This window comes from Bubalus bubalis, chromosome 12, assembly GCF_019923935.1.
Source record: "Bubalus bubalis isolate 160015118507 breed Murrah chromosome 12, NDDB_SH_1, whole genome shotgun sequence".
In the NCBI taxonomy this organism is placed as follows: domain Eukaryota; kingdom Metazoa; phylum Chordata; class Mammalia; order Artiodactyla; family Bovidae; genus Bubalus; species Bubalus bubalis.
In genome coordinates, this window is record NC_059168.1 from 64,439,177 (window position 1) to 64,466,000 (window position 26,824).

Consider the following 26,824-nt stretch of genomic DNA (forward strand, 5'->3'; position numbering starts at 1 on the left):
AGATTATTATAAATAGCACATACCTATTAATCATTGCTTAGTGGGTAAATTCTCTCACTCATTAGAGTTCACAGGCTGGATGTAGTTTCTTGAAATTAGGTCGTTTATTTTGGTCTAAGTCATTGAGGATCAAAGGTCACAAGGAATCCAAAAGCCATTAGTCAGGGTTCTTTTCTGGACCCCTTAGATGTCATTGTGCGAGTCACCCATGGCAGCCCGGGCCTGGCCTGCTGTCAGGGAGCTGGCAGGGTGCCTACTTTATTTCCAGTTTGCATAGATAAAAAGCAGAGCAGCTACTCTCAGAATCACTATAAAAATAAGCTTACATAAAATCTCCATTTGAAATACAGTATGTGTGTGCCCCTGCATGTGTCCTCTTATGGAAACCAGGGGCCCTGGAAATCAAAATTAGGAAGAGAGGCATACATTTGATGGCATCGTGGATTATCCTTTGTTTTGGTGCAGGCATTTATAATTCATTGCGAAGCTAGGGAAGACCAGATTCTCACAAAGAATTGTAACGACAAAGCAAGTGTTTTAATTTGTGAATGTAGAGTAGAATAAGGAAATCGCTTTAGCCGTTGTCAAAAATGTATATTGCCATCCCCTCTTGATAATGTTGAAGTACATTTGGCAGTAATGAGTTTATGCATATCAGGAGTGGTGGGCAAGAGATGTAGTCAGGTCAATTCATTTACTCCCCCCACTGAGCCCTGTGGGTCTCGGGTCCACACCTTGAAGTGAAAACATCATCAATTACCAAGACGACAGGCACCCTGGACTTACTCCCTGAAAGAGTTCGTTTTGGACCAGAAACTGTGAGCACTCAGTAACATTCATCAGTGTGCAAGAGAGTGATTGAGTGGGGTGAATTTTCAAGGAAAAAAGGCCAAATTAACATGTATGAAATAGTGTATATTTGAATTTTGAAAAATCCAGCTGTAAGCAAGTATACTGCTTGATTTGAAATGATTATTGAGTACTTTGCATGTGACGCTACAATTAATCATTATACCCCCACTTCACAGATGGAACATTTAATGGAACGAAGTGGGCTGGAAAAGCCTGAAGATCTACCAGAGGTCTTTGTGTAGGATAAAGTAGAAACTGGAGAAAAATTCAGTGCCTTAATTGTCAACCTGTTGGGTGTCGCTCCTTCCAGACCTTGAGACTTAAAATAGTGGTTTGTTTTTGCTCTTGAAACATTGACTAGGTCTGGTGAGAACTGAGGCAGAAGTCCTCGTGACGTCATCAGGGCCATGCCTTTGCCACACTCACTCAAAAGCCATCACAGCTGTTCTGTGGCATCACCCTGCATGGGTGCCATGCTGCCTTTAGTTTAGACTCTCCATGGCTCTGACACCTGTGCTGCTCACATGTGTGTGGTGGCAGGGAGGGGGAAAGGATTATGTGGCAGCAGGATGAAGTCAGGGCTCTTATCTGAAAAATACCTAAAATTGTTTGGTTTGTGCGGAGAGATGGCTGGGATGTTTTCCACAACAGAGTGACCTAATCTCATGCACAGTGGAAGAAGGACCTTTCAAATCTGCTTTTTATTTTTCCCCATCATGATGACTGAAGTTCAGGCCGCAACTACCCTTCTCTTTGAATAACAATATAAATTGGGCCATTCAATTTTTTTTTTTTGAGTACAAATACATTTTGAGTGTCTACTGTGTGCAATGCACTGTGTACACCTGGGAGGTTTTTACACTCTTTGGAAAGAGCATAGATCTAGTTGGTGGTGCAGTTTGCAAAAACAACCAGAGTGAGGAGGACAGTTTGGAGACAGTTACAGCAGTCAGTTGGGAAGGTTTTGGTTGTGAGAGTGTAAAGAATGGATGGTGGGGAATTCCCTGGTGGTCCAGGGGTTAGATCTTGGTGCTTTCACTCTGGTGGCCTGGGTTCGATTCAATCCCTTATCAAGGAAGTAAGATCCTGCAAGTCAAGTGGCACAGCTTAAAAGGCAGGGGCGGGGGGTGGGGGGCGGAGAAGAAATGGATGGTGGAAAATATCTTGGAGGTAAACTGGGCATCTCATAAATAGAAACATTTGTAGCTGGCTCATGGTGCACATTCATAGTGTATGTGTACCATACACTGTGCTGAGTGCCAGTGATATGCCAAGGTGGGTGCTTGGTGCCATGTGCACAGAGAACTTACAAATAAAAATAAAATGACTAAAAGTCAGTCTGTTTATTATTATCACCATGCACTGGCAATTCTAAATAATATCAGTGAATAAAGTGTTCTTCCAGGCTGGGGCAGACTTCCCCTACCCCGCCCCCACCATGGCAGGCCTTGCTCAGCACTTCCAGGTTTTATCTCACCAAATTCCCACAATGATCCTCTCAAGGAGAGCCTCCTAGTCGCTCTATTTTGCTGTTAAGGAAATCAAGATTTGGAGAGATTAAATAACTTGCCTGCAGTGGCACAGCAAGAAACAGGGACTGGATTTTAACTCCAACCCATCTGACTCTCAGGCCTGTTTTCATAACCACTCATGGGGAGACATTTGGTACAGAAGACATTCAAAGGTGATTTCCCTGTTTCACGCTGGCAGTTCCAGAGCTGGAGTCTCTTCCAGGGAAGAAGGAAAGTTAGAAGGAGGCACTCGTTTTAGGGGAGGGTGGGGAGTTCAGTACGGGGTACCTGTGATTCTGGTGATGGTGGGGCATCCTCGTGAGTTGTGGGTCAGTAGTTGGAAATGGGATGGCTGTGGCTTTGGTGAGAGCACAAGGCTTAGTGTTGCCTCCACCAAAGCTAGAGATGGAGATGAATCATGGACCTAGAGAGCGCTGAGAGAGAAAGGGAGGAGACAGGAGCAGAATTCAGGCAATGCCTCGCTTTAAAGGCTGTCTGGAGGAAAAACCTGGAGAAAGAGACAGAGGGGCAGGCAAGAGGTCTGTCCAAAGTGGAGGTGGGCTGCAGTCATCTCTGGGGATCCTTCTAGCTCCAATACATTTAATTCTAAGAAAATGAAAGAAGGTCCCATGATGAGAAAGTCAGGGTCGATTCCCAAATAGTACACATCATGGTCCCAAACTGTCTCCCCTTTCTGTCATCCTCATCTCAGCTAACAGCATCACCATGGACCTAAACGCTCCAGCCAGGAGCCTCAGAGTCAGCCTGAAGGTTTCCTCTTTTCCCCACTTCACAGATAGTTGCTTACTCCCTGAGTCCCATTAACTCTCCCTTCTAGACATGTCTCCATTCTCTTATCCTTGTCTGGTCCCGCTGCCATAGCCTCCTTGTCTTCTGCTTACCCATTTCCCTAATCAGCCTCCCTGCCTCTAATCAATGACAATTGTTAAAATTGATTCCTTACAAGCAACCCCCGTTTTGCCGGTTGAGTGATTTTTCTGAGCCAAATCTCACCCCTACTTGAAATCTTGTAATATCTCCCCATTGTCCTTAGGATACAACATCTTCAGCCTGCCATTCATGGACTCTTAAGGTCAGACACTGACCCACTGAGCACCCAGGCTCCTCTTTCCCACTTTCTACACATGCTTACCCCCAACAGATGCTAAGCGGTCCTGTACTCTGCACTCTGGCATGTGCTGTTCCCTCATCTGGAACCTCCATGACCCCTTTTCTACTTCACACTTTTTCCTGCATCCTTAACATCTTATCTCAGATGTCACAGCTTGGGGAAGCCATTCCTGGTTCTTTCCAGGAGAAAGGAAAATGGCCCCTGCCTTCAGATCCATAGCACCTTGATGGTCATCTGATAAAGAATACTTGTCACGGTGACTGTTTATTTATGAACTGCCTCCCTCATAAATAAGATGATTGAATCTTTCACCTCTGTATCTTCAGAGCCATAAGAGAGATGCTTGATGATATTTATTGACCAAATGCAAGAGCAAAGTTTCAAAATAGAGGCAATCAAACCCTGAGAAGTAGAAAGACTAGAAAAGGTCTTGGTATGGGGATTAGGAGATCACCAGTGACCTTTGAAAGACTTGTTTCAGGCCTTTGGAAGAGAAAGAAGCTGTATTCTAGGGCATATGGGCAATGTGACAGTAGAGGCTTGCAATTGATTAAGGGGTAATATACAAAGGGTTACAATTTGGGCAGGAGCAGGAGGAAGTGGTCGGAGAAGGCAATGGCACCCCACTCCAGTACTCTTGCCTGGAAAATCCCATGGACGGAGGAGCCTGGTAGGCTACAGTCCATGGGGTCGCGAAGAGTCAGACATGGCTGAGAGACTTCACTTTCACTTTTCACTTCCATGCATTGGAGAAGGAAATGGCAACCCACTCCAGTGTTCTTGCCTGGAGAATCCCAGGGACGGCGGAGCCTGGTGGGCTGCCGTCTATGGGGTCGCACAGAGTCGGACACGACTGACGCGACTTAGCAGCAGCAGCAGCAGCAGCAGGAGGAAGTGGTAACAAGAGGGAAAAATTTCTCTCTTTTTTTAATATTTAGAAGGGAGATTTGAACCTTTACACATAGCATACAGCTGTCTTTCATGGAATTGCTACTATGTTCCATGCAATTTGTTAAAGCCCAGTCTAATTAATTACTTAGGCAATAGAGCAGGAACCATTGAAGATAAATGTAGAAAAGAACTGATTAATGTAGCAAGGATCAAGAGCAAGTTGGCAGTAGAGGGTTAGTGGGGAGAGTTATGGGATGGCATCTGAGAGCATGGACTTAGCACCAAGTGAGAACCAGGAGAGGAAGATCAAGGCAGGGAGGTTTAGAAATACACAAGAGGTAGGTTTTGGGTACTCTTCCCCTCCTAGTTCTGTTAGCAGACCAGGAGGCAAAGTCAACTGCTAAGAGTCCCAGGGGTAGGATTGGGAGCTAGAGGCGAGTGGGAGTCATTTGGAAAAAAATGCTGTTGGGAACACAGTAGACAGACCAAGAAAAGGAAAAAAAAGAGTAAAGAAGATAAAAGGACTCTCACAGTGCAGTTGAGAGTACATGTATAGATTGAAATAACACGAGACACCACACTGTGACTGGCTAGACTTTTAATAGATACATTTCATAATCAGCTTGCTTTTCACATGGTAAAATTAAGGCAAAATAATGATTTTTAGTGGTTTTCCAATGGAAAAATAATTGCATTTTCTATTCTTTAAAAATTTGTCTCATGGGGCAGATTTGTTGAGTTGCAATATGAACTACTTAAGTTCTTACTATCATGTACAGGTTGGTGAACTTGAGATTGCATTAAAGGCTTTATCTCAGTTTTGGAGGAAGTTATCATGCAATTACTGTACATTATCTTTCAGTGCTGGTTGTATGAGAAGTTTGCAAACTTGTTATTGATAACCTTTGAACCTGAGTTCAACAAAAACCATGCAAATGCAGCTGTCTACTAAGATAAAATTTCTTTTCTTACCATGATACGTGAGAAAGGAGGATTTTAAATTTAACTACAACAAATCAACACAGTATTTTAAAACACTGGAGCAAAACTGTAAAGGTTAACAAGTAAAACAATATCAGGTATGCTTTTTAAAATCATGCCTCTGCCAGAGGCCTGATCTTTAATAGTGGACAGGACGGGTGGCTGGCTTGAATAGATTCCTTCAGATTTGCGAGTTGAAGTTGAATTGATCTTGACATCGCTCCAGAAGCATCTACTATTGTCATTTTGTTTTGATGGTAAATGAAATACACCTGGTTTCATGAAATAACACAGCACCCCACACATAATGAGCAGCTCATTGTCGTATATAAAGAACGATTGGCTCAGTGCAATTGGCTAGTCACTGATGACTCATGTGAAGGGTTGATGTTTAAATAGAAAGGACTACTGGCATGCAGGCATACTGAAATGAAGATAGATAGATAGATAGATAGCTTATTGGCTTTTCAAATATGGTTCAGGAAAAAAATCTAAGAATACATCTCCTATTCCGTACTGCAAGGCAATGTCATGACAGCGTTGGAAAGCCAACCCCCAGTAGCGGGTTTACTGCGGGCATCTCTGCCCTTGTCTTTGGGATTACCAGAGTCCATGTGCGCAGTCACATAATGCATAAAGGCGTGGGTCATTTCTAGGACAGATAATTGAACATTAATACTCGCTGACATCGTTGAAGGCATGATATGTCAACCTGACAGAGCCTGTGTGCTTACATCTGCTGATTGGCTGCAGACGAAGGCTGTGTGTGTCAGGATCAGACCCCAGGCCTGACTGCAGCGGGGCCAAGGATGACGCAGCTATTAATCACGAGCTGCCATCTTAGGCCACTATAGTGTCGGTAAAATCACTCTACATCCTGTGTGTGGCTGGAGAATTGCATCTGTTGTGTTCTAGAGTTTCAAGGTATGGCTCTCAGTAAAAAAACACTTCAGACTTTAGGTTTGTGTCATCTCACCAGAATGTTTAATGGGCCAGATACCTCCCTGTCTCCTTCCCTTCCCTCCCTCTCTTCTTTCCTTCCATTCTTCCTTCTCTTTCTTTCGTTCTTTCTCTTTCCTCTCTTTCTTTCTTTTCTGAAAGTAGCCAGACATTTTGAATAAATGAGCACGTTTTAGGGGCTGACAGGGAGGTTCTGAGGTGGCGTGCCTTTTGTTCCCATGGGAACTGATTTTGATGAGCTCCTGGTGTCCTGATTCTTTATAGATATCCAGTGTAATGAAGAAATCAGACAAGAATTAAACTGAAGTTACTTGCTGTGATTTATTTTTTTGATTCTCAACAAAATATTAAACCCTATAGGCAGATTTCTGAACAGAGGAAAAAGGGGTTTATGCAATTATTTTCTTATCCTCGAAATCACATGAGCAGCACCTTCCTGCCTCATTTATAATAAATCTTTAGTGAGTTAATCCCATTGCTTCAGTAATTCCACAGCTGACGCTTTACTGAACATGTAACCATTCAGAGGAAAGACACGAACAATCATAAGCCCCAATCGTGCCTTCTTAAATTTGTGGTACTCTAGTGGTAGTTACTCTGTGTAGGTTTCCACTGCATTAAGTGGTATGAGGTAGGGCTCCTGAGAGTAGCCATTATCACATATTGGTTAACATCACGGATTTTTAAAATCCCAGTTGCATTGGAGCCAAGGGAAAAAAAAAAAAAAGCTTTCATCTGTAAAATCTAGTTTCCCTTTGTTATTAAAATAAATGAAGCCATTAAACAAAATATATGCATATAATACTCGAGTTCATCATTTGGCATCATCAGAATGATAGAATTTTGCATTTTTTAAAAATCAGGGCTGCCACCTTAGAAGATTTGCTATAAGGTGCTGATTCAAATATGCTAGAGGTTTCTGAAACTTTATGCCTTATTACATACATTTTTCTCTTTAGTTTGCCTATTTATATATTTATCTGGACCTCCTTAAACAAAAAGCAGAATTCTGTTTAAGCAGGCTGAGAAAATAAAATGACAGGTCCACCCCATCTCCAACCTCCAGAAACCTATGACCAAGTGAATTAATAGTAACTATTGATGAGATCCTATTGTGAATGTGCTGGAACCGAAATAATTTCCAGATACTTTTATTTCCAAAGCTTTGTTTTTAATTACAGTGGCATTTGGTTGGCATGCAAGGGTGAGTTCTCACTCTTGATCTAGCCTAGCTGGAGCCCAGGCCAAAAGATTCTCTGCTCCCTTTTCTCGAGAGCACACTTTTCTGCCAAATGTGACGCTCATCCCCTGCCAAGGAAGGTGGGCGAACTGCCACTTCTGACTCCTAGCCACCAAAAGACAAAGGCTCCCAACGCCCCTACATCCAGTGAGCCAGAATGGGCCTCACACCTTGAAGGTTCCGGATTATTGATTTTTTTCCCCATGGACTTGATATTATGGAATATTTTCTCGGTGACTCAGTTTGTCCCCAAGGGTGATTTAGGCACTTACAGGAGTGTGTGAGCCCTTGCAGCCCAGCAGAGGGGCGTCTGAGTGTCTTTACTCTTCTGTCTGAGGCCTGAACACATCTACAATGTCTCACCTACTTACTGTTTTCTTTTTTTACACTTGTTTAGTATGAATATAGTAATTATTTGTTCACTTCCATGTGAAGTTCAGATAAATTCAAGGGGGTTGTAGTTGCATAGAAAACATCTGATAGGGAGAACGTGGCCTCCCTTCTTCTAGCAGGACCTGCTATAGGATTTCTAGAGAATGCATACATCCTCCATATAAACTGTGCACATTGAAAATGCAGGGCTTCCAGAAGGCTTATGAAGAACTTCAAGATGGCAGTACCAGCAAATGAAAACAGACAGGGGGCTCTTTTGTGTGGGGGGCCCTGTGTGACTGCCTTTGAAGCTGCCCTGCCTTTAGATATCCTGGAAGTGATTGTCTAAATAAAGAGAATTGTAAGAAAACATTAAAACCTAACAAACACTAGAAAAATAAATTTCAAGGATTACCTAGTCAGACGCTCTTCCCTACAAACTGAGAAAAAAAAAATTATATATATATATAGTATGTTTAGTTAGATTAGCCCAACCTTGCAACCTTGCATGACCTTGCATGTCAAATTTATCTACGCTTTACTAAGCCCTCCATCCGGGCCAGCCACTGTGCCAAGCGATTCAGTGTCTGTTGTGTCATTTGACCCCTGCTGGTTTTGTCATCCTCATTTTCACTGATGAGGAGGCTGAGGCTCAGAGACTTGAAATGCCTTGATCAAGGTCACCCAGTTCGTGTGGGTTCCTCAGGACTTGAGCTTCAGTTATCTAGCTCAATTGGTATACCTAAGGGCACCTCTTGAAACCAATAACTCTTAAAATGCTTTCCTTTGGATTTGCTGTTTGTCAATGTATAACCACATCACTGAAGCAGAAATGGACTTGATGAGCACTCCCCTGACCTGCCCAGGTTAATGGCTCTCCACACAGGCCCAAGTCCTCCTAGGAAGAATTTTAGGCATGGGGGAAATTAGGCCTCTTGTATATGTTATTAGCAACCTCACATCACACATGAAATGGCAAGGAATGACACATTAAATAAAATAAGATTGTCTAGTTGATTCAAAGAGAAACAAACCACTCAGTCATTGGGTAGTGAAGTGAAAGTCGCTCAGTTGTGTCCAACTCTTTGTGACCCATGGACTATACAGTCTTTGGAATTCTCCAGGTCAGAATACTGAAGTGGGTAGCCTTTCTCTTCTCCAGGAGACCATCCCAGCCCAGGGATCGAACCCAGGTCTCCCACATTGCAGGTGGATTCTTCACCTGCTGAGCCACAAGGGAAGCCCAAGAATACTGGAGTGAGTAGCCTATCCCTTCTCCAGTGGATCTTCCTGACCCAGGGATCAAACCAGGGTTTCCTGCATTGTGGGCAGATTCTTTACCAACTGAGCTATCTCTTTCCCAAAGCCTGTTGTAGAAGGGACTAATGCCATTATTCAAGACCTTTTAGCACTACTTAGCTTACATATGTCAGAGAAGGCAATGGCACCCCACTCTAGTACTCTTGCCTGGAATATCCCATGGATGGAGGAGCCTGGTAGGCTGCAGTCCATGGGGTCGCTAAGAGTCAGACACGACTGAGCGACTTCACTTTCACTTTTCACTTTCATGCATTGGAGAAGGAAATGGCAACCCACTCCAGTGTTCTTGCCTGGAGAATCTCAGGGACGGGGGAGCCTGGTGGGCTGCTGTCTCTGGGGTTGCACAGAGTCGGACACGACTGAAGCGACGTAGCAGCTTACATGTGTATGTTTTGTTAGAAATGATGACAGCCATTTTGAAAGATGTTCTGCTTTATCTGATTTTAGTCTGAGTTTTTTGTTTCACTCTTTGTGTATAGACCAATGCATGTTTACACAGTAAAACAGAGGCTGGGCCCATGTTAGCTTTCATTGTAGAGGCCAACTCTTGGTAGCTTTCTGAAAAACATGGCTCCAGCTCTTTATTTTATCATTATAAGATTAACTTTGAGCTTCATAAGAGTGTAAAGAGAACTAGATTGAGAAGTTAGAGCCTGAGCTCCAGGCCTGTGAGCCGCAACTTCCTGCCCACATAACCTGCCATGTGTCCACTCTGAGTTTTATCTTTTCGTCCATAAAATGGAGGCAGCTTTACCTATGCTGCCAACCTGACCAAGTAAGTGTAAGTCTCAAATTTCATGAAATATAATAAAGGCCTTTGAAAATGTGAAGTGTTATAAAATATAGAGTACATAAAAGCTTACCCAAATGCATAGCTTAAAAAAACCACTTCAGATTGGCTATTAACTTTTTTTTGTTTGTTTGTTTTTTATCAGATTATATTCCATTATAGTTTATTACAAGATATTGGGTATAACTTTCCGTGCTATACAGTAAATTCTTGTTGCTTATCTGTTTTATATAGAATAGTTTGTATCTGGTAGTCCCATACTCCTAATTTGTCTCTCCTCCCCTTTTGGTAACCATAAATTTGTTTTCTATTAATATATCTGTGACTGTGTTTCTGTTTTGTGTATAGATTTGTTTGTATTATTATTTTTAAAATATTTATTTATTTATTTGACTGTTCCAGGTCTTAGTTGTAGCATGTGGGAATCTGGTTCCCTGACCAGGAATTGAGCCCCAGCCCTCTGCATTGGGAGCACAGAGTCTTAGCCACTGGACCACCAGGAAAGTCCCTGTATTATTTTTTCACACATAAGTTATATAATATAGTATATTTGTCTTTCACTAAGCATAATACTCTCTAAGTCCATCCATGATTGCTGCAAATGGCAGGATTTCATTATTTTTTCTGACAGAGTAATATTCCATTATATATATATATATATATATAAAATGGACTATATATATATATGTATATATGTACACATGCATCTTCTTAAGTCAACCTGTTGATGGGCAGTTGGGTTGCTTCCATGTCTTGACTATTGTAAATAGTGCTGCTATGAACATTGGCATGCATGTGTCTTTTTGAAGTAGAGTTTTTGTTTTTTTCTGGATATAGACTCAGGAGTGGAATTGCTGGATCGCCTGGTAGTACCATATTTTAGTTTTTAAGGATCCTCTATACTGTTTTCTGTAGTGGTTGCCCCAATTTACATTCCAAGTTAACTTTGAGTACCTTTATTTCTGTCACCTTTATCTTGTCATCTTGTTGGTGACAGGTTCCACTCTTTATCCCACTCATCTAAGATGTTCCAGGAATGTCTGCGGGCTCTTTGGGAATGCCACAGAAAAACATCCACAGCCCTGTGAGCATTTCCCTGTCTGGGTAGACTGCGTGACTGAGGAAACATGATTTGGGAAACAAATACTGGGGATCTGCCCAAATTTTGACTAAGACTCTTCCCTCTTCTATAATCCACTCTGGAGACAGACCGTGAATTCACATCAATAAATGCTTTGGGGAGTTAAAAGGGGTTTGCTTAAAAAGGTTCATAAAGATAAAGGTAATCTTATTACTAAGACAATTTAAAGTTTTTAGTTTTTTGTTTTTTTTTTTTCCTTAAAGGGAAATTCTCTTTAGTTTGATTGCAAGGTAAGAGTTTTGTTGCTAACCAAGATAAAGTATAGTGCTGAATAATCTCTTAAATTAAAAATTGAAGTATGTTACAGAGAATAGAGATAATTAAATAGCTTAGACTACAGTGGGTAAAGGGAAAAGAGTTTTCATAAAAATTAGCTAAGCAAAGGTAAATTGTGTTAGAATCTTAACTTCAGATTAGGGTGCTCTGCTATTTGGCATACATTGAATTGATAATGCCTGTGTGTTAAAGAATTCTGGTTGTTTCTTTGCCTCTCTCACAGCTTATAAAAATGCAAGCAGATCTACCTAATGAATATTAATAGGAATGATGTGTAGATAATACATAAACCCCCTGGATCTGTGGACTTTGGATGAAGTAGTCAGAAAGGATTTCTGTGGCTTTATTTAATACCAAATTTACATACTTTTAAAGAATAAACATCATCTTAATATTTTAATATCAATATTCCAAAGTGGAGATTTTAGTGAAATAAAAAGCTTAATTTTCCTTCCCTGAACCAAGGTCTGCATTTTGAGAGACAGGAAACTGTTAGCTAAAAAAGAAATTAACTTAATCCCCCTTCATTAGGTTCCAGTCTTTTTTTTTTTTTTTGGTTACTTAGAGACAAGTAATAATTATATCCGCAGCAATGCAGAGCTTGTTTTACACTTTTGTTGTACAGAAGAGCTACAGTTGTTAAGGTGTCAGCAAAAGAAAACCAGAACATTGATAAATACTGATACATGTTTTTCCCCTGAAATCTTCTCTGACTCCTGAAAGTAAATTTCACTTAGGTGTCTGAACAGCATTTTAATTCATTAACAGGAGAAATCTACACGTGATCTTTGAAAATGTCAATCCACTAGCTAAACAATATTTTTCCAGCTAAGGTAATAAACACGACTGCTAAGTGGGTGGAAGAGATCTCAGATGACGGTACATCCCAGTTCTTTCAGAAAGCCTAAAAGGTGGGCATTTTGTTTTCAAGTTGGTATTTTTTTGGATGGAACTTTTACCAAGTGCATGGCAAATCTCAGTGTTGTGTGTTATGTAAAGCATATGCTTTCTCTCTCTTTGGCATTGTAAAAAGAGGTTTTCGATTTTAGCTTTACAAAAGGGGGAAAATCATTAAAATGTAGTTTGTATCATTTCAGTCCGTTATTTGTCATCTTTATGGCTGTTCTATAGTTTTCATGGCACCTTTAATGGTAAGCTTGGTCAGGAGAGGTGAGCGGGAATGTGCACAGACTTGGCTGCGGGTGCTGCTGACAGTGTCTGCTAGCTGGGCTTCAATCCACGTCCCTGTAGATTTTAATGTCCCCACAGACTGCTGGCAGCCTGCTTCCAGCTGTGGCAGGCATGATGCAGTGAATTGCTTTTGAATGTTCTTTACTCAAATAGGCAGTAATTACAAGCTTAAAGAGGTTTAGTGGTCCAGTAAACTACATAATCACCCCTGAATTAGCCTGGGCTCATCAGTCGCAGTCCAGCAAGCTCGAGTCTGCTGTTTGTATGCAGCCTTGATCACATAGCAACCTGATCAGCAGGTGTGGAACAGCCAGAGTCCCCCATAAACACAACTGTCTACTGGGGACAATGATCTCTAATGAGATGAGGCTACACCATCACTGTAATTTAAGTGGGAAAATTAGCACTAGAGAATGAGTACCAGTTCCAGGGGTCTTTAGTCATATTGGGAGCAGCACGAATTCTCCATCTCTCTCCCTAGCTCTCGCTTTCTCTCTCTCAAGACATCTTCTCAACAAGTGTATTGGTTTTGTTTCTCACTTATGGATACTTTATTCTTTGTACAAGTGTTTTTCCTCAATATTTAATGCTGGACAAAGTGTCTGTAAAGGCAATAATGATGACTGTCAACAGACTCGTTCCAAGTGTTATCGTTGTATTTCATCTTCCTGGTCTTTTCTCTTCATGGTTTCAAAACTCTTTTGCTTTGATTTTTAAAGAGGAAAAGTGTTCTTCGGGTGGGGGATAGGTCTCCTTGTAGCTGGCACGCTCTCGGCAATAGTGGAGATGAGCTGTATATAGTTTGGAAAAGATCCTTACTTTATTGAAGTTTATTGTATTAACTGGTCATGAACTTTCTTTTCAGAAAAGTGGTCTAGGATGGTGTGCCACTGCTTTATTTGTTACAGTGAAATTCTTGGGGGAGGCTTGTATGTCGAAACAGTCTTCTCTATTCTTTCTTCAGTCCTGTGAGATGGAGAACTTGAATTTTATTACATTGCAGTTGGAGAGTGGGAAGGGAACTTTTGCAACATGTGAACCCAAAACAACATAGATTGGGTTTTGAAGAAACTTCAGGGGAATTTGTACATGCTAAGAAAGACAAACAGAATAACTCAGGAATGAAGAACATGAAGAACTAGGTTTCTTAGGGTCAAATCCCAACTTCCTCCTATTTGCATATAACTTAAACTGCACCTCAGTTTCCACATCTGTAACATCAGGGTAAAAACACTGACCTCATAGACTTGTTAGAAGGACTGAACAAGTAAATACTTGTAAAGTACTGAGAACATTGCCTGGCACAGTGTAAGCATTATAAAAATCTCAGTTAAATAAATAAAACCTACACTGTTTTTGGGATTTGTAGAAGTGAGTGAGAAGGATGAACAATTGTTGAAACAGGGCTGCTAGTTTTCTGCTGTTTATCTGAAGTCATCTACTTATAAATGCTAGTTGACGCATTTTGGGTGTCTCTAACTTCAATAGCACTCATTCGTTTATACAACAAATATTTATTGGGCACAGAACTGGGCTGGTTGCCTTGTAAATGGCAATAGCATTCCTGTGTTTTTATTAGTATTCTACTAAAATGAAATGGTTCCAAATGTAATTTAACTCATATTTGATTAAGAATCACATACAAAATGAAAGTAATTGGTAGAAAAACACACAACAATTAATTTCAAAGCAGACAATTTAAGGCATATTGTAATGCAGTTGGATGGAAGAGCAGGCATTTATTTCTATAATCCTTAAATAGTGTTCTTGTATATAACCTACCCTCATTCTTATGTTTATAAGCAACATGAGAATGAATAAAGTGATGGATGTATTAGTTTCCATTGAGTTTTGTATCTTGTAACAAAATTTCCTATTACTTTCATTAACAGAACTGAGGTGTAGACCCACACACATTAAGATAATAGCTTCTTCATAAAATGAGTAGTAATCATCATATATATATTCATGATTAACTCATCAGGAATGAGTGGGTTGGCTCCACCCAGCATTTAGAAAACAAAAATAATTTGGAAGTGAATTTTCTCAACTTGTATGGTATCAGTTCAGTTCAGTTCAGTCACTCAGTCATGTCTGACTCTTTGCGACCCCATGAATTGCAGCACACCAGGCCTCCCTGTCCATCACCAACTCCCGGAGTTCAATCAGACTCACGTCCATCGAGTCAGTGATGCCATCCAGCCATCTCATTCTCAGTCATCCCCTTCTCCTCCTGCCCCCAATCCCTCCCAGCATCAGAGTCTTTTCCAATGAGTCAACTCTTCGCATGAGGTGGCCAAAGTACTGGAGTTTCAGCTGGAGAACACCCAGGACTGATCTCCTTCAGAATGGACTGGTTGGATCTCCTTGCAGTCCAAGGGACTCTCAAGAGTCTTCTCCAACACCACAGTTCAAAAGCATCTATTCTTCGGTGTTCAGCTTTCTTCACAGTCCAACTCTCATATCCATACATGACCACTGGAAAAACCATAGCCTTGACTAGACGGAACTTTGTTGGCAAAGTAATGTCTCTGCTTTTCAATATGCTATCTAGGTTGGTCATAACTTTTCTTCCAAGGAGTAAGCGTCTTTTAATTTCATGGCTGTAGTTACCATCTGCAGTCACCAAGTTTCAAATCCCAGCTGTATTACAAACTGTGTGAAGAGAAAGTTATTTGTCCTTTCGGTACTCCAGTTTCTTCATCTGTAAAATGGGTATAATAATTGAGCCTCTCTTATAATGTTTTGTGGAGATGACGTGAGTTAATGCATGTGAAGGATTTGAAACACTGCCTGTTACATCCTTACTTCTTAGTGTATGTTGCCATGACCGCTTCGATCACTCTTACTAATACTAATAAGCTGCTATTTAATCAAGTCCCTTTGGATGGATGCTGGAGGGAGAATATGGGGAAAGATCCTGATGAACTAACTTCCACCTCACAGCTCCTTCCCTGACCCTTGATGTTTGCCTGTAGGGCAGAAGCAGTGGGGATGTGAGCTGGGGGTGGAGGGGAGGAAGGAGGCAACTCTCCCTGGATCTAGGCTTTTAAAACTGCAGAGAAACAGTCACCACTCACTGCAGTGGAGAACGTTCATGTTCATGTTCCGTTAGAATATGTTTTTGGTTTTACAGTGTTTAGCTTAAAAAGGGAATGGAGAGATGGGAAAGAAACATCAGTGAAAGTGTAGCCAAGTGGAGAAACTCGGAGGGAGGCTGACCTGGCTCCAGATCTATGTAGCTGTGAACCTTTGTGCACGTTTTGGGACCTAGCCGAGCCTCAGCTTTCTCATCTGTACAGTGGAACTGAGCATAGTCCCCACTCCTAGGATCACCAAGAGTATATCTGTGTAATGCACATGTCCTACTGACAATCGAGAAGAGTTCAAACGAGCTGTTATTTAAAGTGATCCAAAAAGGACACAAAAGAAGCACATTTTCTCCCCTGTTCCCTACCCCCATCCCCTACTCCTCTTACCCTGTTTTTCTCATAGGTTTTTCTGTGTTTCCTTTTATAGCCATGGTTTCCTACTAAGAGAATCAATATTCAGGGGGTTCATTAATAATCATAACTGTTCAAAATAATTTCAGCACTCTTCATGAATTTTAATACTTTTAGAAGGATATAAGTAATTGCTAATTTAGAGTCTAAATTTTATATCTTTAATGCATATATTTAAAAATACTCCTGGAACATATCTATAGCTACTGAAGAATAGATCTAAACATTGTTATTATAATGGAATTGCAAGCAACTTAAAAAAAGTTCCCAATACAGAGGATTATGAATGTATTCTAATGTAGTATCCTTTTTTTTTTCTATTTGGTGTTTTTATGTTTGAAGGATATTTATAAGAAACTAAAAGATCAGATAGATGAGACAGGGAATACATTGTAGTATTAGCCTCTTATAATTAACTATATAACAACGTTTTCAGTGCTGTGTATTGTATAGTCTCATTAGTGCAAAACTGAAGACTGTTACTAAATACTACCCAGTGTTCAAATTTTCCTTCCACACTCATGTCATTTTCATGTAATAAGATCAAGTTTAGAGATTCCTACCTGACCTTCCTGCTTGCACACTTCCTACTAGCAACTTCTTAGAACCACTGCTGGATAGACAAGAAATTGGAGGGCTTGTCTGCAAAATGGCTCGACTGGGCTTCAGAAAAAGCCAGTGCTGAGCGCTTAGTCTGAGCAGCTGGGCAATCTGGGACCGTTGGTTGAGAATTAAGAAAGCAAGTTGAAATCCTGTAACTTCACTGATGATGCTCCAAACATTTTTGGCTTCTTAGCCAGTCAGGACCCCACCACCGTTCTTTTGATTTCAGCCCGTGAGGATGCAGGACTCAACTGCTCTGCATTCAGGCTCTGCTCTTCCACTGCACGGTACTCTGCTTTTGTAATGCAAATGGGAGGCACAAAGTGTCTCTTTGATAATGTGCAGTCAGAAGACAAAAAAGCATTCACTGAAACAGTAAAACTAATTCATAAAGCTGAAAGACAATAGGGAAGCATTATGGATTTTTTTAAAGGAAAGAAGTATCCTAGATCAATGTAATTGTCACAGTGTAAGCTATTCATAGTCAGTGCAAAAGGGGAAAATGGCTGCAAGTTTATTTAAAGTAGCAGAAGTTTTTATAGGCAAAAAAAGATGATGTTAAACAAATACAAATATATTTGGTTAACAAGCCTCTGCTTCTGCTCTTAGAGGTCACATGCATAGCTGGTTATTTTAATTTAGATCTACAATATTCCCTTAGTGACAAGAACTCAGTAGAAGTTTTAAAAGAACACAGAAATCCAATGGTTAAGAGCCATATGGTAGTTTTTTTTTTCTTCTTCTTCTTTAAAGGGAGTATCTCTCCATCACATACCAGAGTTTAGCTCAAGGTCAACTTATATTAATGCATTAAACTTGGCTGTGGAGGAGGCAAAGGGCTGGAGAAAAAGGGATAAAAGAAGTTCCAAAATTGTTCTTCCAACATATTCAGCCAAGCAACAGAACATTGCCTTGATAAGGGTGATATTGGACAGTTGCCATAATTCCTCCTGTTAGATTCAGCTCCCCTGGTACCTATTCCCATACCTTTTAAAGTATAGCATGTAACATTTTGCTTGAAAATTGCTTCCACCTCTATTGCTTTGTTATAGCTGTTTTGCAGTTTCGGTGGAGAGGCAGTTCTGTGTCACAAGAAATTACTAATCTGAGGCTTGAGAAGGGGCAGCGTAGCTTTCCATTATCTCACCAGTGAGCTCTGTACAGGATTATTTTCAAATTTTCTGCTGCCATTACAATGAGCTGTTAGAGTGGGCAAGGCAGTGAGAGGGGGGAGCATTATTGAAACTTGGTTACCAGGGTAGATAAGATAAAGTTCATCACTGTCTTGGCATCCACATTTGCAGTCAGGGGTGGAAGATTTGATGAAAGGAGTACATTTGGTCAAGGATATCGTTAAGATAGAAGGCTGGACATTTTCCATCTGTGTGTGCTGAAGAGTTTCTTTTCCCATTAATGCGCATCTCAAAGAGTGGGCTGGATTGTTTAAAGAAATAAGTTTTCTTCCAGTGTATTGTAAATTTGTAAATACCAGATAACCAACATCAGGACCCCCCTCCCTATTCTCATCTCAAGCACAAGATTGGAATTGGACAGAGATAACTTTCTTTAGAGAGTTGCCATTTTCTTCCTGTCACTTTTTATCCCCTCTCTCTGGTAAAAGGACAGTTCAGACTTAATTTTTATGTAAGCTATTTTTAGATTTTTTCTTCCCAGACAACCTCTATTTCTGCTACACAGGACACATACTCTGGGGATCATTTTATCCTTTGAGGGGGTTATTGACCCATCACTGTATCCGAGGTCATTATTAGAAGCCACACTGCAGTTCCAGAAACATAGGAAGAGTGGCAAGTAGTGTCTATTTCAGTAGGAGATGGGGAAGAAGTCAGGGTGTTGATTATTGAAATCAGGATGGTCATTGAGTGAGTTCTCTCCTTTAGCTCAGGTTCCACTGCCCACAAGCCACTTGTTTTCCGTCTGAGTCCACAGCTCTGCTCTCTACATGTGTGCAGGTTTAATGTTGGAAGGGAGGGTCAGCTTTACCCATACATAATCACTGTTTTATGGCTTTCACTCATTCCTGAGGTGTTAATGCAGATCAAATGGGAAACACTCCAGAAAGAAGCCTTGCAGCTACTGCCCTGCCTCACTCTCCCGTCTCAATCGTTAATTCTTATTGTAAGATCTAAAGGTAATTTTGTTTGCTCTCTTAATGCGTTGCAGTTCTCCCAGTGGTCCTTGCATATCCTTTCTCAAATTCCCATCTTGATCAATTGTTTGCAAATAATTAAGCTTTTAAGAGATAATGGCAGGAAGCTAATGTACACAACAAAGGAGAGGTCTCCTGTCCCTGTCTATTGGACTGTGGTCAAATTTGCTTTGATATCCCACAGTGATTAGGATGGTTGGTATATCTGGCAAGTGCAATCCCTCTTTCCTTCACGAGAACCCACTGATCTTTCTTCAACCAGCGTCCTTGCTGGTTAGATGCCATAATAGCAAAGGTGTTCAGGAAAATTGCAAGGGGGGCCTAGCCCTGTTGTTGTAATGGTTTGAAATAAATTTTCTATTTTGTTCCTAAAATGGCACTCCTCCTCTCTTTTGTAAAATGACATCTACCTTTGCCCTTCTCATGGTCTTCCTAGCCCTATGGGCGGAATGCAAACTGAGCTTTGAATGTTTTCACAGCAGCCTTGCCTGTGGCATGTGGGGTTTTTGTCAAGTCATTTTTTCTTTTTAAGTCTACAAAGGAGTAACTCATACTGTCCAGAAAATGCTTATCTAGTGAAGATGATTAGGATTTAAGATAGTTAAACATATTGGATTTCAGTTAAAAAGCCTCCTTCTTTGTGAATTTTTGGCTGAGTGTGGATTAACTACCTGAAGCTGTGGCTTTCATGTGATTCTAGCAAATATGGATTTTTATTTTTTCAGGGAATGGAAAGTTTGCAGGACACTAGGTCCAAGAACTATCAGAAAAAGAAAAATATCCAGTTGTCCTACCATAGACAAAGGTTTAGGAATTTTGTTGATACCTCTTTTTTCCCCTTAACAATGACCAGATTATTGTGATATTTAATTTCATCCAGGCTCATTCATTTCTATTAAAAAAATATATCCTGAACAACTGAAAATTGTTTAATGGAGACAGAGTGCTGGGTCTCCATAGCTTGAGGCTGCCTGGCAATTATGCTGCATGAAATTAGGCACAGTTTGTTCCAATTACTTAAAATCAGATCACATGAAAAGTGACAGAGGGGAAAATAAAAGGGTTGAACGTTCTCATTTTATGATATTTAAATTATGAAATCAGAAACTGCTTGATGTAAAGAAACAATCTAAATTTGCGCTGACAATTTGCAGGCCATTAGATTGCTCTTTGAAGCTATAATGATTCAGGTGACTTTAAAGATCCAAAGAGAATTTTCCTGACACCCCTTGCATAAATAAAATGTGAATCTCTTTTGCTTTCTAAGAATTTATGTAAAACTTGCTCACAAACAAGCATGCAAAAATACTCTTGAAAATGCAGCACAAATAAATGTGACAATTCTCAATTTTCAAAGTAACTAAAGGTAAATGGCATAAATATTAATTTTTATCCAGTTCTGGTCATAATATTAAAACACAACTAACAAGACAGGGCAAAAGGTGTTACCATTCAGCTGTAGTGAAGAGGGACCATTGACATGTTTATTAATTCTTTCGAAAATCATTGAAAGAAGACCTGGCAAAACTGTAAGCAAATTATATTATAGAAGATGTTATAGATTGGAAATGACTTAGGTACATCAGTATACAACCCTATATAGCAAATAGTACCAACAGCTAGATGCTAAAATTTGCGTATTTCAGTCAGACTTTTATTACTTAAGAATTGCTAGCCTGGAGAACTCCCAGATGATAAAATCAAGGAAAAGTGATCTGTTGTTCAAAGTCTCATGGTTAGTGAATAGCGGTGTAATTTATACAATCTAATAGGGTCATATATAACTATGTAGTTTTTCAACTAGTATAGATGTAGATCTACTATACGTATATATATATATATATATGCTTTGTGCTCAGTTGTGTTCAACTCTGTGCAACCGCATAGACTGTAGCCCACCAGGCTCCTCTGTCCATGTAATTTCCCAGGCAAAAATACTGGAGTGGATGGCCATTTCCTACTCTAGGGGATCTTCCCAACCCAGGGATCGAACCCATGTCTCTTGAATCTCCTGCATTGGCAGGGATTCTTTACCATTGTCCCACCTGGGAAACCCTTCATTTGGCTTGTATTGTATGGCAAATATTTATGCAATAGGAGTCGTGTTTTAAACCTTGGGCAGTGAATTGCTTTTAGGTCAGTGTTCAATCATTAGATTTTGCTTGTGATGACTGGCATCCTAGTGAGTAGGGTGATTGTCACCTATGATCTTCACCGATTATGGAGGTGATATACTTTGCTTTGAAAAGAATGGGTAGCTATCACTTTTAGGAATGAAGTAAGAAAAGTAGTGCTGTGGATCTCGGATTGGACTGTTTATCTTCCTATGGGCTTTGAAAAAAATCTTATCATACATTTTGATGTTACATTTGAGTGGAAAGTATCTGTGTATCATGGCAAGTTAGAGCCATTCCTTTGTCTCATCAATATTTACTGGTTTCCTTTATGTGAAGATCTGGGCTTTGAGGATGGTGAATGAGAAATTTGAGGGTGTTTGAGATGCTAAATGAGTGGGAAAAGAAACATGACCAAGGAAAGAAATAATCAGAATGGGTGTTTCCGAGTGTGATGCTTGCTTTTATGGGGATAAAGCGGAGAGAATGGTGTGAGAATGATAAGGCGGGCTGGTGGAGAGTGGGGAGGGTAGGGCTTGGCATTTGAATTGAGACATGACAATGACATTGGAGTAGGAACTTGTGAGTAGGAACTTACTTGGTGTGTTGGAAGAACGGAAGATGGCTGAACAGAAAGTGAGGTGGGGTGAGGAGAAGAGAATACCATCTAGGAGGTGGGTGGGGCTGGATGGTGGTGAGTCTTGCAGGCAAGGTGAGTGTATGGAGGTTCTTGAAGGGGGACAGGAATGGAGATTATGAAAGGCCTTGCCACACCCTTCTGTCATGAAGAGGCTTAGATGCTGGATGGGAAGCAGGAAATATGCCTGGGTCATGTTGCTGCCGATAGTGCCAGCCCCTGGCCAGTGTCCTCACCTGTAAAACGGGAGGGACAATAGATTCCATTTATGTCCCTCAAAGGGATATAATGGGGATTAATTACCACTTTGTCTGTAATATACTCGAAGCTCTTAAGAGAGCAGCACTATATTCCATGAAAGCAAAGCCTTATTCTAATTGTGTATTTATTGATTAAGTGACAATCAAGTCACAATGCTTATGGGAAAAATGGCTACATCTCTGCTTGCCACAAACGAATCCCATGTGTATAGATATAGAACATATTTAAACTTACATATAAGAGCATCGAAGCGGTCATTAACGAGACTTCTAAGCATCTAATCGGACATTATTATTAAGATTGAAAGCTATGTTAATTAACATTCAATAGACCAGAATTTAATTTCTGATGGCACATACAGTAAAATGGAGAGTTGGGGTGCTCTTTCCCATTCATATAGAGAATAGAAAGTTGACTATCAGGACAGTTTCTATCTTGGGAGAGTTTATTGGGGTGCAGTGTTCAAAATAGTCAGTGTCTCAACTAGATGGAAATCATGTCCTCAGCTTCTCTCCCAGGCTTTAGAAATGTGTATTTCAAACTTAGATATAGTTGACTATTAAATAGAAAGTATCTGTGCCAAAACTAATCTTAGTAGAATTCTAAACATTTTTACAAGAAGTATGGATTTTATTTTATTATCTAATCATGTAATATTTTTTGTCCACTCTTAACTCCTGAGACTTGTTCTTCGCACGCAAAATGTTCTGGTCTTTGACCTTACTACATTGGCCTGTGTTCAGAATCCTAGAGTATGTTGACATTCAGATAGGGAACCAACTTTGGTAGAATTTCATTTGGTTGTGCTTTACAGAAGAGTTGAAATGAATAGTGTTTTTTTTTTGTTTGTTTGTTTGTTTTTTAAATACACCCACTTCAACTTTGATATGGAGAAGGCAATGGCAACCCACTCCAAAACTCTTGCCTGGAGAGTCCCATGGACAGAGAAGCCTTGTGGGCTACAGTCCATGGAATCTCGAAGAGTCGGATATGACTGAGCGCCTTCACTTTCACTTTCATGCATTGGAGAAGGAAATGGCAACCCACTCCAGTGTTCTTGCCTGGAGAATCCCAGGGACGGGAGAGCCTGGTGGGCTGCCGTCTATGCAGTCGCAAAGAGTTGGACACGATTGAAGCGATTTAGCAGCAGCAGCAGCAGCTTTGATATTGGTATCCAGCAACATGGTGCTTTTTTTGAGAGGAGAATGTGATGCTAACAAAATGCTTACTTTCTGTGGGCCTAGGCTGAGCTTGTTGGTCCAATGGTCAGCTTTAGAAATCTGTGGTTCTAGAAAAATATTATGTCAAGGTGGTACACTTTTGTACGGTCAAAAAGGATTTGTTATTTTAATCTTGTAAAATACAAGGAAGATCCTATTGAACTTTCTGTGTTTGTAACAAATAAACCTGTTATAAACTCAGTATCTGCAAGTATCCTAAGTAGCTATTTATACACTTCACTAATCTTTGTAATTGGCTTGTCTTTTACTGCCGTTAATTAGATGATGTAGTATTCCATTAATAAGAGTGACACACCTCAGCATTTTTACCTTTAATTATAGACCTCAGCAGACATTTACGTTATTGACAAAATCGCCTCAAATTACCTGATGTACACATCTTTTTATTTTTAACAGAGCATATGTGTTTATTATTGAATCCCTTGCACCTAGCGTTGCACCTGTTGTGATGTGCACATTGTGTGTTTGGAGCATACAGGTATACACCCATCCTTTTTGTCCTCTTTCAGCACCCTTACCCTTCTGAAGAACAGAAAAAGCAGTTGGCACAAGACACGGGACTCACTATCCTTCAAGTGAACAATTGGTAAGTAATTTGGCTTTGTGTTTACACACAATCTGCTTTCCCCTCTGGCAACCTGCAGCTCTTGTTTTACATTAAGAAGACACACCCAGTTTTCCCTGGTGGCTTGTTGATCCAAAGGTGAGAACACAGGATGAGCCACAGCACTTGCTAGATTAGAAAGTTTCTTTCTAGCACTTGCTAGAAAAGAAAACTCCGTATTGTTTTACACCTCCTTTATAAATTGACAAATTTTAGGCATAGTAAAAATAAGTGTTTAATTCATTTAGCTGTGGCTCTGTAAATGTCTCACATGTTTTTTTTTAATCTTTAAGGACGATCAATAGAAAGAGTAATATCCTTGTTTCTATGAAACAAGAAACTCCACTATCGCATCTGTTAGATTTTAAATTCGCTGAATAGCTAAGCTCACTGAGAATTTGTTAGACTGTGCATTCCAGGATGGGCACTCCATCCCTCTTATCTCCCTATGGAAAGAAGAAAAAAAAAGTGTTTCTACTTTGAAGCTATTCAAAACTTGATGTATCTCAGGGTTGTGTAATACTGTTTCTAAGTAAATGTGTAATTCCTGATTTGGGAAAGAAACTGAGATTATGTACCAAGGATAGCCAAGAATATTCTGACTTAATGTATAGCAGTGTGGCAAACAGCCTTTGAGGAAGTATGATTTATTACCCTTTGTGATTGTGCTGAAAGCCAGGTTCATATAATCACCCAGAGCTAGTGTCATATTTGAAGGGTATCGAAATCTGATCTCCTTTAAAACTAAGTGTATCTAATTAATTGTCCCAATATTTTTAGATTAGTGTTTATGATGGGGAAACCTTATCCTCTTTGAAGTAAAATCCAGAAAAGGCCCAAAGCCTGATTGGGGAAAAAGGAGAACTGAGAATGCCAGTCTGCAGACAGAAGTGTTTCTTTCTGTTCAATAAGTGTCAAAGATTAATATTACAGAATCTCTGATTACATGGCGTAATCCATTTTGGTGAATAAATTTGTTCTTGATGTCCATTGCACCTACATTAACAGACTCTTCTCTGTTAGAGAGCCTGGGAGCCTTTGGGAGAGATTTCAGATATATTAAGCCCCATTACAGAAAATGTAATTTCTGTCAATATAATCCCATGTATTCTTCAATTTAGTATTTTAGAGATAACAAGCTACTTACAATATATTTGCCTTTGGAGGATTAATTTACAAAGTGCACTATCTCCAAGACACAGACAGACCCATATAAGCATTGCTTGTAAGGGTTATCAATTTCAGTGACCTTATGGCGGACTTGGGAGATCAATTTTTGCAGCCCTTTTAGTCAAGTGGATCAGGAACCAAAAGAAGACATGCTGTACCTGAGCATGTTACTGGGAGTCTTGTGGCTGCTGCGGGTTTTTTGTTTGCCTCTTATACCTGCAGCTGTATCTTACTTTTCAAGATTCTTGATACTGTATACTTGAACTCTGTCTTTCAAATTGTTCTGGACAGTATTATAGGGCAGACTATCCATTTTGCATGCGTGCCTAAATTCCTACATATTTTAAAAGTTAAACTGATGAGGAGGCAATTTGAATACAATGGAGGCTGTACAAAGATTTATTTCTCTGGGAAATGATCCCCTTTGAGGGCCAAGGAGTGGCTGGGCCAGTTCTCATTAAGCAAGGCAACACGCTGCCCGTTCAGGTGAGCTATCACACACGCCATCTCTCTTCCTCTTCAGTGTTGCTAGAAAACTCTATCCACAAACATCGTTACCAGAGAACAGATTCCAATACAAGCTGCTTGTTACAGGTAGACAGCCTCCTGGGATATTTCCTCTGGGTGCTAGGGCAGGCAGACATTCCTGTGGCACAGAGCCGGGCACGGTTGTCTTTTCATAGAGTCTCTGCACGGTAGTCACAGTCAGACTTCCTCGGTTTTGCAATTAAGAGGGAAAAATAAGGACTTTAAAAAGTTATCATACGTACCAGATGATAATTTTTCAACATAGATGCAGACTCTACCCTAAACTTCACTGTGATATTCAATTCTGCACAGGCACATAACTTGAAAATCACTTTTCCTTATAACCTGGGATGTAAACCCAACTCTCTTCTCACCTGGCACCATATGTGTGCATGGGCTCTCTGCTTCTGTATGAAGTGAGAAGTGACCTCTGCTGGCACTTCATTGCTTCGCATTTGGCAACTGTTTCAACTCTACAACAGCTTTGTGGTGGACCAAGGATCCTCAACCTCTGTTAGAAACCAAACCACACAGCAGCAAGTGAGAGATGGGTGAGTGAGCCAAGCTGTTCGTCTATATTTCCAGCCGCTCCCCATCTCTCGCATTACCACCTGAGTTCCACCTCCTGTCATATCAGCGAAGGCATTAGATTCTCACAGGAGCTCAAACACGACTGTGCTTGAGTCATCCTGAAACCACCCGCTGCTGACCGGTCCGTGGAAAATTGTCTTCCACCAAATGGGCCCCTGGTGACCAAACGACTGAGGGCCACTGTGGTAGAGAAATTCCCCTCCAGTAGCTGAAAATTGTAAAAGAGAAGTTGTTTCTTTTAAATTCGGTGAATAATGACATTCCCACGTTTGATTTGAATTTTTAACGGTGTATTACTTTTCATCCAAACCTTCTCCTTTTATGGAACGGATAACTGATTTCTTTTTCTCTGGACTTTGAGTTGCAAATATGAGGCAAAAATGGGGAAACCCAGATGGCACTGTATTGAAACCCAAGATGCGAGAGAATCTTAAATGATGATGGCAGACTTGAAGATGAAACAACACAACACTAAGTGGAGCTCATTTTTCTTTATCGTAGTAAAAAAATTATACAAAGTTTTTTTGAGAGCCTGTAAATACTTTTCCCGTATTGAACATCAAGCCCACGTTACCTCACTCTGGAAATAATAATTTAAAAAAAAAACCACTTCATAAGTATTTTAGCATTTCCCCTTCACTTCATTTGGGCACATTTAAAATTGTGTATCTTCCTTTTTGGATTTTTTAAGACTTGTTAACACACATGTACATTTTGTACAAACTATGAGTCACTGTTGAAGAGA

General features: G+C 40.3%; 1 protein-coding gene across 7 annotated transcripts in view; it reads left to right on the forward strand.

The window, feature by feature from the left end:
• The window catches only part of MEIS1 (Meis homeobox 1), a 144,058-nt gene that overhangs the window by 95,283 nt on the left and 21,951 nt on the right, over positions 1 to 26,824 (forward strand). For all 7 annotated transcript variants that reach the window (XM_025261251.3, XM_025261252.3, XM_025261250.3 and 4 more), the window contains one exon: positions 23,696 to 23,772. In XM_025261251.3, the coding sequence (XP_025117036.1) occupies positions 23,696 to 23,772 (77 nt within the window). The remainder of the gene's footprint in view (positions 1 to 23,695; positions 23,773 to 26,824) is intronic.